Source organism: Rhinolophus sinicus, chromosome 14 (assembly GCF_057876585.1).
Source record: "Rhinolophus sinicus isolate RSI-liver-muscle chromosome 14, RSI-T2T, whole genome shotgun sequence".
NCBI classification, from domain to species: domain Eukaryota; kingdom Metazoa; phylum Chordata; class Mammalia; order Chiroptera; family Rhinolophidae; genus Rhinolophus; species Rhinolophus sinicus.
In genome coordinates this window covers 38203738-38217437 of record NC_142514.1, presented here as the reverse complement: position 1 = coordinate 38217437, position 13700 = coordinate 38203738, and the positions used below count along the sequence as shown (strand labels likewise).

Below are 13700 nucleotides of genomic sequence, written 5' to 3'. Positions count from 1 at the left end.
TTCTGAAGAGAAAGGAAATGCACTGAGGTGAACCTGACACTGTGCCTCTTCCTTTCACGTATTTGCCATTTTGCAAGTGATGTATGACCAAGAGTCAGAGAGCTGAACAGAACTTCCTGCAGCCTACACTGTGCTGGAGAGACAGAAACGGGGGTTTAGGGCTACCATGACAGGTAGATCTTGAGGGGGTCAAGATTCCATGGAGGCAGGAAGTAATGAAAAGTGAGCCTAACATTTACTGTTGCTTTTCCTTCCAAGATAGTTGTTGATTTTTAAGCAGCACCAGCTAAGCAGCTGAGAAATGAACCAAGTGTGGTAGTAAAGAGGTTGAGATGCAAGGCAGACCTTTCAATAGCTTTAAGTTCTGGGAAAACATATACCGAAGTTCACTGTCAACTAAGGAGGAGGAGCCCTGGCATCCCAAACTTTCAGTTGGGGCCCCTGAGGGCGACATCCTAGAGGAGAGAATGAACAAGAAGTAGCACAACCTTTACAAAGCCTGAAGCCCAGCTTTAAAACAGCTAAATCCCAGACTGGATAAAGATCATCTTTCCCTCTTTTAACTGCCTATAAGAAGCAAAAGAAAATTCCCTCTGGAGGAAGATAACATCATCTGGAGCCTGTACAAATTTCATACACAATGTTGGGCATTCAGTCAGATATTACCGGGGATACCAGGACTAGGAGGGAGAAAAAAACATGATAAAAACAGACTCACAGGTGGTCCACTTGTTGGAGACACAGGATTTGAAATAACCGTGATTAATATGTTCAAAAAAATAGATTACCAAATGAAGAATTTCAACAGATACCTGAAAGCTATAAAATTAATCAAGTAGACACTTTAGAACTGAAAAATATAATAAATTTAAGAACTCAAAAGATGGGTTTAATAGATTACAGTTAAAGAAAAGTTTAATGAATTACAAAAATAGATTAGTAGACAATGTCTAAACTGAAGCATGAAAGATAAAAAAGGATGGAAAATTCAGAAAAGAGCTTAATAGATATATAGAACATGGTGAAAAGTTCTAACATACATTTGTTGCCCAAGAAAGATAGAAGAAAGGTAATGGGCAGATGTAATGTCTGAAGTGATAATGGCCCAAACTGACAGAAGCCATCAAGACACATATTTAAGAAGCCCTATGAACCTCAAGCAGAATAAATACAAAGAAAATCACATGTAGGCATGTCGTAGCCATAGTCAAGCTACTGAAAACTAAACACAAAGAGAAAAATCTTTAAAATGGGGGTGATACAGTCTTTAAAAGACTTGCAGATAACTTTCCAATAAAAATGATGAAATCCGGAAGACAGTGGAAGAATTCTGTAATATACTGAAAGAAAATAACTGCCAACCTAGAATTCTATACCTAGTGAAAATACCCTTCAGAAATAAAGGTGAAAGAATAACATTGTCAGACAAACATCACTTGAGAGAATTCCTTGCCAATAGACTAAAAATTTTTTTTAAAATCTTTATGCAGAAGGAAAAGGACTCTATATGGGAGCAAGAGGGAGGGAAAATATTTAAGTAAATGTTGACTATACAAAACATTGATAGTATCTGGTGAGGTTTAAAAATAGATGTAGAATTAAAATGCACAACAGTAATAACAGAGAGAAGAGAGAGAGAGAGAGAGAGAGAGAGAGAGAGAGAGAGAGAGAGAGAGAGAGAGAGAGAGAGTCAGAGTCCTGAAGTTCTTGCACTTTTCAGGAAGTGGTAAATGTACTAGTCTACATTAGACTGCAGTAAATCAAGGATGGATGCTATAATTGCTAAGATAACTATTACTACTAATAAGAATGTGTATTTTGCAAGCTAAAAGAGGCAATGGAATAATAAAATCATACTTGATTAATTTGAAAGAAGGCAAGAAAGAGGAAAAGAATATAGAATATATGGGACAAATGAAACATAAATAGTAAGGTTGTAGATTTAAACTGAAATGTAAGTTACATTAAATGTGAATGGTTTAAATGGACTAAATACTCAAATTAAATACAAAGATTGTGAGAGTGGATAAAAATTTATTTTATAGAAGAATATCATATTAATAAGGATGCTTTTGGTCGTAAGTGGCGTAAAATACATCCGAGACAAGCTTAAAACACTATAGGAATTTTATTGCTCACACAAGAGGTTCTTGGTGCCACTAGTGCTGTGACGTAGTTACTTTGCTGTCCTGGTTGAGACACCTTGGTTTATTGACATTGTCTTCCCACAGACTTCCCTTAGGGTAACAAGGTGGCTTCTAATAGCTACCAGCGCCACACGCTTCCTTATTCGCATAGAGAGGAGGAGAGGCTGTTCTTTCTTCAGTCATTAAACAGAAATTCCAGGCCTCTGTCTAATTAAACCAAGTCGTGTTACATGCCAGTCTTGGAGCCAATCGCTGTGACCCTGTGGCCAGGGAGAAGAGGTCATGCTGATCAGTTAAGGTGTCCACAGCCACCCTGGAGTGATGCTGACCATGAGAATGACCATGAGAACAAGCACTGACATAGTGTCCTACTGTGTGTCAGAGGTGTGTTCTAGGAACTTTACAGAGGGTGGATGAACTCATTGCAACTTCATAAACTGTGGCACAGAGAAGCTAAGTCATGTGACTTAGACAAAGTCACAGCTAGTAAATGGCAAAACCAGGATTCAAACCTAGTTGCTTGGGCCCCAGAATCTGCATTCTTACCTGCTGTGTGATACTGTCTCTCTTTCTCAAGATACATATCTCTAGATACAGATATGAAAAGATGGGACTCTATTAGGGAGGGCAAAGGAGGGAATGAACACCAGGTATTACAGCCTGGATGTTTGTGTCCCACACCCCCACCCCTTGCCCCACCAAATTCATGGTGAAGCTCTAACCTCCAGTGTGGCTTTATTTGGAGATGGAAGCTCTAAGTAAGTAATTAAGGTTAAATGAGGTCATAGGGTGGACTGTGATCCAATAGGGTTAGTGTCCTTGTAAGAAGAGACACCAGAGCAAATTCATTATCTCTCTCTCTCTCCCCCCCCCCCCGCCTTCATTCATGCACTGAGGAAAGGCCATATGACGGACATAATAAGAGGTCTGCAAGCCAAGAAAAGAGCTCTCACCAGAAACCAAATCAGCAGGAACCTTGATCTTAGACTTCTAGCCTCCAGAACTATGAGACAATACATTTCTGTTTAAGCCACCCACTCCATGGTATTATTTTGTGATGGCTGACCAATACACTAGGAAATAAGCTGCCTTGGCTCTGAAGCCCTTCACGATGTGGAATAATGCACTGCCCTCCACATCGGAGAGAGCTGGTCTTGCATCTTGACTCCACCACTTACCAGCAGGATGACTTTGGGCAAGTTGCTCTTCCTCTGGAAAATGGCGTTAATAAGACTGGCACAGAAAGACCCTGGTACTACTGGGCGGGCACTCCATGAACTTTGGTATTCATGATATGTTACTAAATGAAAAAAGCCAAGTACAAGAAAATAAATATATAATCTTGCTTTTTTGGTCAGAAATCTATGGAGATGCATAGGGAAATATCACAGAGGTTTATATGTCATCGTGTCTGCTGTGGCTCTCTCTGGTGGCCTTATAGGTGATACCTGTTTTCTAATTATTGCCTAGGTACATTTTCTAATGTTTTCATACTGTAAGTATGTGTTAATTTGGTAGCAATAAGAGAATGTGAGGGAAAATGCAGCCCATATATGTGTTTATATATATACATGCCTGCACCTACCTGTGTAACCAACGTTGGGCTGCTCACTTCCTGCGCTGGATTGGGACAGAGCCGAGGGCTCGCTCTGGTTTCTTTGCGGCGCCGTCCTGAGGTGAGCCTGCTCAGGTTTTACTGGCCTGAGTCCCGTAAATCGAGCTTAGCTTTAAAGGGGAATTTATGGAGCTTTTGTAATCTGGGGTAAGAGACGACGGGTGGCCATAAACCTGGCATGTGGCCTCGAGCATCAGGCTCTGTAGCTCCGGAGGCCCTGCCAAGCTTACCGCCCCCTTCAATGGCCATGAACCCCCCCACCCCTCGAGGTGGCTCCAGGCTGAGTGAGTGTGTCTCAGCTAGCCCATCCTGCCAGGCTGTGGAGAATGGAGAAAAAGCCCAGCTGTCTGCCTCCCTGCTTCTTTCAGAAGCCCCCCACTTCCTGCTGGTTGCCAGGCCTTTGGATTTGGTGAGGAGGGAATAGAGGAGAGGACGAGGCAGCATGGAGAGGAAGATGGGCCCTGGAGTGTGGATGCAGTGTGGGCTTGCTTCTGCTGTGTGTCCTTAGAGAGCCACTCACCCTCCCTGAGCCTGAGAAGTGGAACCCTGTGTCTCCCACTCTCTGGGATCTCTAGTGCCCCTCCTGCCCAGCCTGGCACTCCTACTGCTCAGAGGGGAAGGCTCAGGGGGCTCAGAGAGGGCTGAGGCCCTGCTCTGCACAGACTCAGCCTGCAGAGCCTGGGTGCCAACTCAAGGTTCTGTTTGCCTGAAGCTGCCCTCTGTGGCCAGCGGTGTTCACTGCCCAGGAAAGCAGGCCTTTGTTCCTGGAGACGCATGTCACCCCAGGAGGCTCACATCTCTCCTGCCGGTCAAGAGAGCCAAACCAGGGACCTAAAGTGCTGACTCCGTGCCAGACACCATGCCTTTACATATATTATCTCATTTAATCCTCACAGGCACCCCCTGTAACTGGGGTCCTTATCCCCATTTTACAGAGGAAGAAACTGAGGCTCCAAGGGGGAGGTAACTCATCTAGGATCAAATAGCCAGAAAGTTAATGGTGGAGCCAGGGCTTCAACTTAGGTGTGTGTGTGTGTGTGTGTGTGTGTGTGAGCGAGAGAGAGAGTGTGTGACAAAAGCTCGTTCCGTTTCCTGTCACAGTGTTTGGCATACAGTAGGCAGGAGAGTCAACTTGAGAAAGTCCTTTCAGTCACCCACCCTCCCAGGGTTTCCAGGCACCTCCTGTGGGTCTAACCGTGTGCTAGGAATGAGGGGAGCATCCCCAATGGGGCCCGGGTGTCTAAAGAACCTGCTTGCTGAGTGGCTGGCACAAGCCTCTCCCTCACCTGGGCCCCTGGTTTCTGTATGTGAAGGAAATTGGACAAAATCATATGTCAGGACGCTGTGACATTCAGCAGCTCGGGGGCTCCAAGACCCTGGTCCTAAAGGGTCTTCACAGACTCATGGTGGAGGCAGGACTTTAGCTGCCCTTAAAAACAGCCACGTGCCGGTACAGAGCGTTCTCATCCCGACTTTGGGTGACGTTGCAGAGACTTAGAGATCAAACATAATGAGTGTTCAGCCTATTCTGGGTGAGCAGAAAGAAGGGGCACCTTACATAGCGACTATTCACAGGGACTGCTGTGAGCTGAGGTAGAGGAGCTCAGAGAGGTCAGGAGAGACCAGGGAACATTCCAGAAGGAGATCCACTTCTGCGGAGCTCTGAGGGCCCAGACGGGTTTGGGAGGTGTCAGACCGCCCTGACTGGATGGGTTAGAATGTGCGCAGCACAGCAGCAAAGCATCATGGGAGTGTGAGGTAACAGTGCCCAGGCAGAAGTGTGAGCCCAGGCTGTGGGGGGGCTTCTTGAGCCAGGTGCAGGCACTTCCATTTATTGAATGCCCACCAGGAGCCAGCCCTGCATTCACTGTTTGACAGTGGTTTTCAAGCCGTCAACTGCACCCTGTGAAATTCTCCCCGTTTCACAGATGCAGGAAAGTATGATAGATTCAGATTTTGAAGCCCTGATTTTCTAACTGCACAGCCCTGTCTCTAGCTGCTGCACTAGCTCAGGGGTTGGCAAATTATAGCCCAAGAGCCAGTGAGCTGTTTTTCTAAATTAAGTTTTATTGGAGCACAGCCCCACTCATTTGTTTACACATTGTCTATGGCTGCTTTTCACAGCCCAAGTTGAGTAGTTGTGACAGTAGACTGTATGGCCCACAAACCCTAAACTATTTACCATCTTGCCCTTTACATCAAAAGTTGGCTGACAAGATGGCCGAGTCCCGCTATCCAGTGTAAGTCTGAGCCCTACATTTGCTTCGTGAGCTTGGGAAATTGCTTGTCCACCGCCCCCTCACCCCCCAGCCTATCCAGCTCTGCTGAGGGTGGTAGTGAAGCTCCTAGGTGATGGCTGTGAAATGTTTCGTAGACTGTCACCGGTCTGTCACCAGTCTGGTGCCTGGTGGGCACTAAACATTTGCTGTGCTTGTCCATGAAGGAGGAGCAGTCGCTGCGTAGGCCGTCCTAGACCTGCCCACTGGCACTCCCGGGGTTGCAAGGAGGCGGCCTCCGGGCCTGCGAGGCTGAATGCACCACTGTCCCTCTAATGCAGTCTTGGCAGCTCTGGGCGCACATTAAAATTCCTGTGGGGAGTCACCTTATATGTGGTGCCGCTTTATAGCCAAGTCATTACGGTAATTTGCAAAGTTCTGTGCTGTGTAACTGGAGACATGTGCTTCAGATTTGCTGGCTGTGACCTCATTCAGGCTGCCTGCTCCTGCATTTGTGACCCCCCGAGCCTTGGGGGCTTGTCCTTTTGAGTCTGGCCTCAGGGTCATCCAGACCTGACCTTCCTGGGGACAGAATGCTTGTCACACAGGGCCCTGCCTCCTGGTCCCGTCCAAAGCTTAAGGATAAAGGGAAGAAATCATTAGCATGACCAGCATCATTACTTTTCAAGTGCTTGCTATGAACCAGGCATGTTCCAAATGCATTGTGATCATATCTCACTTAATTGTCACCACGACCTTGTGAGGTCAGTTTTAGCACCATTTTACAGACGAGAAAACTGAGACTTGAAACTAAACCAACCTTTCCTTAGTCCCCCACGGTGCCTGTCCAGCTTCTGTATAGATTTGCTGTGTGACCCAGGAAGGTCCTTTCCCTCCCTGAGCCTCAGTTTGTTCATCTATTAATGAAATAGATGGTCAGTCAGTCCCAGCCCTGCTGTTCTAGGTTTTCTCATCAACTTGTAGAAATGAACACGAGATCCCCCTCGTCCTCTAAGCCTCCAAAGAAGCTTCATTTACATGGGGAAAGCCAGGTCCAGGGTCTGGTCCCCTGTGGCACAGAGTGAGACATGGCTTCTGGGTACAGCCCTTTCCCAGGGTTATCCCCAGCCTGCCTCAGGGCAGTGGGGCCAGTGTGCCCCTCTCCTTCCCCTGCCTCCTCTGAGAAAGACTCAATCCGTGCTCCCTGGAGGTGGAGAGTGATCAGGGGTGGGTCCTGTGATGCACTTGGGGACAGAGAAGCAAGACACCAACAGGTGGGAGAGCAGTGGGAGGTCCCCAGGTGGACTCGTGCCTGGGGTGGGCGGCAGCCATGACAGGAGCCATATCTTTCCAGTGGTGGCAGCTTCTCTGGGACACATGTTACGGTCTGTCATTTAATTTCTAGCCTTTGAGAAAGCAGGTGGCCCAGGGTAGTGTCTGGCATAGGCCTTGGGAGAGCTGGGTTCGGGCCCTGGCTGTGCCAGCAATTGGCATATGACCTTGGACAACTATTTGCCAGCTCTGGTGCTCGCGTTCCTCTGCAAGGTGGCGAGGCCCATGCTTTCATCCAGGGTCTGTGAAGTTACGCAGGACGAGGTTTGAATGGGCTGGGAACCCTGAGCAGTGCCAAACTCTGACCTGAGGGGCTCCTTCCTTCCTCCCTCCCAGAGCCGGCTTGCTTATGTATTATAGGAAAACTCCGTACTGTATCCAACAGAGAAGAAGCCAACAGGCCCCAGTTGTTTGTCCCGTCATGACTGTCTCTTTCCACATCTTGGCGCAGCCCCTGACTCCCAGTGTGTCTTTGGACAAACCACTAAACTTCCCTGTGCCTTCGTGTGCCCATCTGTAGATGGAGCGGTCCTACCACCTGGCAGTGGTTGTACTGTCACTTCCCCCAAAGGTCCGCCAACGTGGTCTTCATTGGAGTCCCAGGTGGGGATGCTTGTTCGGGGCCCCACTTGTTCACCAATTGGCTGAGGGGCAACAGGACAGAGCTCGGGTTTTGAAGTCTGAGACATCTGGGTTTGACTTGTGGCCCCGCCTCTTATATACCCCTGAGTTTGGCTGAAAGCCCCTCATCTCTCCAAACCTCAACTTTTCTCATCTGGAAAGTGGCTATAATGAGCCCGCCTCACGGGGATGGAACTTGAAAGGACTGAAAGTTCCTGGCGCCTAGGAAGGGCCGGATGAATAAAGGCTTGATAAGTGCTGGCCTCCCCGGTGGCTTTCTATCACGCCACACATCCTCCTGAGTGAAGGAGGGGTAAGTGACCCAGAGTCCCCAATGGGCCTGGTGGGTCCTGGAAGGAACCTCAGAACCGTGTCCCCGACCCAAAGACTCTGGGAGAACAGCCCCGTGTAATGATTAAGCTTTCTCTGCTCCAAATGCTATTAATGGTCATAAAATTATCCACAGTTTTCTGAGGCTCAGTCCCAGGATTTGCCTCAGTGGGACAATAAAATCGCATGCAGAAACGATTTGGAAAAGGCCAAGACCGCCAAGCACAGACGGAGTTAAACGAGCGGCAGCCTGCTCTCATTAACTCAGGCCATTCACATTTGTTACCAGGGATTTCTTTTTAATTAAAAAACAACCAAGTTATTAAAAAATAAGCTTGTGAGGGGCTGGCTGAGCAGCAGCCCAAGCCAGTGGGAGTGGGTGTTTCTCACAGCAGGACCCGGGCCCAGCCTCCGCCTGGGAAGGTGACTCAGAGGGCGGCTTCTGAGCAAATGTTCATCCAAGCCACCTCAAGCCGCTTGCCTGGGCCTGGGGACCTGGAGACTTGTCCGAGTCCCTCACCCGCCGTGGGACCTTGAGAGCATTGCATTCTCAGCTGCAAACTGTAAAGTGCTTGGCCAGTGAGTGCTGGTGCCTATCCAATGCCGTGGGCACATGGCAAGTTAGCTGCGAGTGTCTGGCCTTGGGGGTGGGCTAGAACTAGGGTGGGATTGGATATTTGGCTAAGAGACCCCTTTTTATTACACAGCAATTACAAGGGGAGGTTTTGGTCTGGCAGACCTGAGCCAGAGAGCCAGCCTAGACTCTTTATAGCTGTGTGATCTTGGGTGAGTCATGTAACCTCCCTGAGCCTCTGTTTTGCGCTCTGTGCAATAGGGATCATAATACTCTACCTCCCCCAGAGGGTAGTGGGGGTGCTCCATGAAGATAGTGGCCTTGCAGCCAGCCAGGCCCTGCACACACTGCTCAGCAAATAGTACGTCTGTCGTTCTTGTTCTTACATGAGGGGCCGATGGTGTTCTGGGTCAGTCCTTTCCTCATCGCTTAGTGGTAACAGCACCTGGACAATACTTGGGCTGTTAATAATGTTTTATTACTTCTCTAGGGTACTTTACGCTTTTCAAAGTGTTATTTGGCAATAAAAACAATTTCTACTCCTGGCGCACCTGCTCGGTGCCAGCACTGTGCTCGGTAGGGCGTCTGTGCCTCAGCCCTCAAAACCTCCCCGCGTCTCTGGAGAGCTGGCGTGCGTGGTGGAGATGTCTCCATCGTACTCCACCAGGGGGCTGAGCGGCAGCCTCAGGGAGGGTCAGCCGTGGGGAGGGACTTGGCCAAGTCACGGGCTTGTGTGTGGGCAGTAGGCGCTCACACCGAGGTCCGCAGGGCCCCAAAGCCCACGCATGTCCTTTCCTCCTTAGCATAACCCTGCCAGGTGACAGGGCACAAATCTAGTGGCACTTTAGAAGAAGAGAGTTTCTAGACTAACCCTCCTCACATTGTAGATAAGAAAACTGAGGCCCAGGGAGGGGAAGTAACGTAACAACCACGCCTAACATTTTTGTTACATGTTATATCGTTTTCCAAGGGCTTTCATATCTACTGCCTCAGTTAGTGTTCATAGAAAGCCAGCAGCTTGGCCAGGCAGGGCACACAATCGTCAGGCGATCCAAGAACCATGGAGGGTACAGAGGTGCGGATTACTGGATCCTGCATTTCTATGCTGCGGGGCCATTGGGGCAACAGCATAGACTGAGCTTTGGTGGTAACGAGCAGATGCTGTTCAGTGAGCAGCTGCTCCCTGACATACAAACACCAGTGATGCTCACCCGGCCTGTGCAGCCCCAGCAGGTGGCCACACACCTTGTCAGATGAGCACGCGGTGATGGACACGAGGCTCACAGGTGATGAGCTCCCAGGCCGTGCTTGTCTGGCTGGCTCGGCCGTGTTTCCTGTGCCCAGCGTCATGCCTGGTCCTCTCGCTGATCCCGCTGCTGATCGTGGGACTCGAAGGAGGTGTCCCGCTGCCGTGAATGCAGCAGAAGTTCCGTGAGTGTTAGCTCACGGTGCTCTGTTCCATGCGGCACCAGTGACGACCGTCTCCCCGCAACGCTGAAGGCTGTCCTCACTCACTCTGTGCCCTTCTCCTGTCTTTCTCTGCCCAGTGAACGGGAGCTACGGCCACTGTACGCCGGCCTCGGAGAAGAGCTTGCTGGACCTGGACCTTGCCGAGGGCCCCAGCCCCACCTGCCGCCAGGGCTTGTTTCTCCCTGCAGGAAGCCCCCCGCCCCGGGGCCACTCCCCTGCCTGCGAGAGGCTGCTCCATTTCCCTCACCCTAGCAGGTATGTGCTCCATCCCACCGTCAGCTGCCTGCTGTGGACATTCCCTGGAGGCCAAGGACCGCGGGCCTGCAGACCCCACCTTGTCTGCCTGGTCCATGGGATACATAGGGCAACAGGCACAGGCTTGCCAGGGACCAGCCAGAGCCCAGTAGCAGTGAGGCTGCCTGGTCTAGGCCCACACCTCCTGCATCACAGGGTCTGATGAGAGACAAAGGTGGTTTTATTCAGGTATATTTCCCCATTGCAGAAGCTGGGGTAGCTTGTCACAGAGAATCAGCCATTTCAGAAGAGGAAGATTCTGGCATGAGTTGGGGAAGGAAAGCTCAGCTCAGGGTTCACAATGTCAAACTCTGGAGTACTCGTAGCCCGGAGAGGGGGCTCCTCCTCCTGGGCCATCTCCGGCCCCAGGAACCGTCGCCCCTCGGCGCCCTGCCAGGTAACCCTCATTCAATGCTCATACAATTCTAGTGACATCCGCCTCTGCACAGATGTTCCATTAGATTGCATAGTGAGCTGGACTCTTCCTCCTGCGGCTTTCTCCTGGGCTCCCACCCTTACCTTCGTGCCCTCTGGTTTGCTGACAGGTGGAGGTCACCCACACACAGGCCTGTGTGCCCACCCACTTGGCGCCCAGGGCCCTCTCCCCACTGCTTAGGGCTGCTGAGATTCTAAAAACTCGCCCAGTTGCCTGTTTGCAGTTCCTTCCTTTTCCAGCCATTTATCAAGCGCCTGCTGTGTGCTAGGCACTGCGCGTTACTGCGGGTGCCTTGCGAAGGAGGCAGAGATCTTCCCGATGGAGCTGACTTTCCAGTGGGAGCGCCACAGTGGGAGATATTACTCAACAGCAGGGTGCTTATTCTTTCTACATGGAACCATTTTTCTTTGAGAATTTAGATTCCCTGGGGCCTTCTTTGATGTTAGTGAGTCTTCTGAGGTCTAGGAGAGTATTAGTCTGCTCAGGCTGCCGTAACAAAACACCACAGACGGACTGGCTTAAATAACAGACATTTATTTCTCACAGTTCTGTGGGCTGGAAGTCCAAGATCAAGGTGTCAGCAGGATGGGTTCCTCCTGAGGCCTCTCTCCCTGGCTTTCGGACAGCCGCCTTCTCGCTGTGTCCTCAGATGGCCTTTGCTCTGTGCGCACACCCCCGCTGTGTCTTCCTCCTGTAAGGACACCAGTCCTGTGGGATTAGGGCCCCACCCTCATGACCTCATTGAACCCTGAGTGCCTCCCTGAAGGCTCTCTCTCCTAATAGTCACATGGGAGTTAGGGCTTATGAATTTAGGGGGACATAAATGCAGTATATAGCAAGGAGCAAGCTTCCTTCAGACTTTGAGCTGTGTGTTGTGTGGTGACAGTCAAATGCTTGATTATTCACTGAAGCTCCCGAGATGTGTCCAGTGTCTCCATGAAGTTCTTTCTATCACAGGGTGGAAGCTATGCTAACCTAGGGAAAGCTAAGGAAGTGGCCTTTGTGTCTTGATAGAGATGATCAGAAAGATCACTTGTCATTTTGAATGTCATTTTGACAATTTAGGGCACAGGAGAGTCTGTGCCCAGAACTCTACACCAGCGTCAATCTAAGTGGCTGCCACTGAAGTAGTTGAATTAGTCTGGCATTTTTAGACTCCCTCATTTTCCTAAAGAAAAAGAGGACCCAGCCCCTATCCCACACCCATCGAATCCTGTCCCTTCTCTCTCCCACTAGATTGCCTTGTGTTTGCGGCCCCTCCTCTCATTCTTGCTGTCCCCTCCTGAACTCCGGCACCTTGTTCCCCTGCCGGGGTTCCTGCAGCAGCCACACCAGCCAGCCTCCTTGCCACCAGCCCAGCTTTCTAATACTATCAAATAGCTCCCACTTTCTGAGTGACTGCCACCTGTGCACATTCTTTCATTTAATCCACACAGTCATGGAGGCCCAGGTCCTACTGCTAGTAAGTGACAATCTTGGAGCGCTTACTATGTGCCACAGTGGGCCAAGCACTTTACACGTGTTAACTCGCGCAACTCACAACCACCATTGGGTGGGGAAACTGAGGCCGTGAAGGCTACAAAACGAGCCTGAGGTCACCCAGCAAAGTGTGAGCAGTTTTAAGGACCTTCAGCAATATTTTGATTTTGTCATTTGTGTGCTTAAAATGACTGCCCGCCATCACCATGGCCAGCAGCATGTACTGTTAAGTGCATAAGTCCTAGCTCCATCACTGGCTCTCTAGGCGACCTTGGGCATGATGCTGACCCTCTCCAGGCCTCACTTCCTTACCTGTAGATGAGGATAGAAACACAGGGCAGGCCCCAGTAGTGCCAGGAGCTGCCCCTGCCTGCCATCACACCAGCTTCCTGACCTTGCTCTGAGTGGGCCACACATGTCACAGCTGCACGTCTCAGCCTTCAGAGGCCCCTTGCTGTCTACTGTTTGCCACGACTCTACCCTCCCCTCTGCAGTTTAAGCGTTCCCTTGGGCTGGCCCTCAGTTTCCCCATTAGAAGCGGAGCTTCTCAAGGGCAGGACCTGGTCTTTGAACTGTGTTGAGTCCCTAGATCACCCAGCGCAGAGTGAAAAGCCCGTGGAGTGACCACGCTGGCCCGCAGCCCAGGCCCCAGCTCCTGAACCACCAGCGGGTTCACGGACCCCACGAGGTCCAAGATTACCCTTCTCTCTCCTTGAGTCGCTTCTAACGAAACACTGAGTTCCGCAATTTTGGCAGCTCCCTTCTAGGGTCCAGCGTGACAGATAGTCAGAAGCACGTTTGAGTCCTTGAGACTCAGGAGGTTGAGGCTGCCAGGAAACGTAATGGTCATTAAATTAGATCCCTGTACAGATGAGGAAGCAGGACCCTGGGCAGAAGAGTGTTGCAGGAAAATCCCAGGCTCTGATTCAAACAGATCTAAGTTTAACTTCCTGCTCCATCACAGACTGCCTCTGCCAGCTTGGGCGAGGGCTTCAGCTTTCGTAAGTGTAAAACAGATGGCGGCCTCTCCCTTGAAGAATTTGGTCATGCATTCAACAGATACCATGCGTGGTTCTCCTGCGTTGATTGCACGAGACAGCCCTCGGGAAAGTGTCTGGCACGTGGGGCTGCTCCGAGGTTGTTTGCTCTGTCTGCAGGGGACTCACGCTCACACTTTCTAGAGGTG

At 50.1% G+C, this 13700-nt stretch overlaps 1 protein-coding gene across 4 annotated transcripts in view; it reads left to right on the top strand.

Annotated features, from left to right (window-relative positions):
• The window catches only part of GLIS1 (GLIS family zinc finger 1), a 212879-nt gene that overhangs the window by 116724 nt on the left and 82455 nt on the right, over positions 1-13700 (top strand). For all 4 annotated transcript variants that reach the window (XR_016018632.1, XM_019742765.3, XM_019742763.3 and 1 more), the window contains exon 3: positions 10383-10560. Coding sequence is in view for 3 of the 4 variants with exons in the window: in XM_019742765.3 (XP_019598324.3) it covers positions 10383-10560 (178 nt within the window). In the remaining variant the exon portion in view is untranslated. The remainder of the gene's footprint in view (positions 1-10382; positions 10561-13700) is intronic.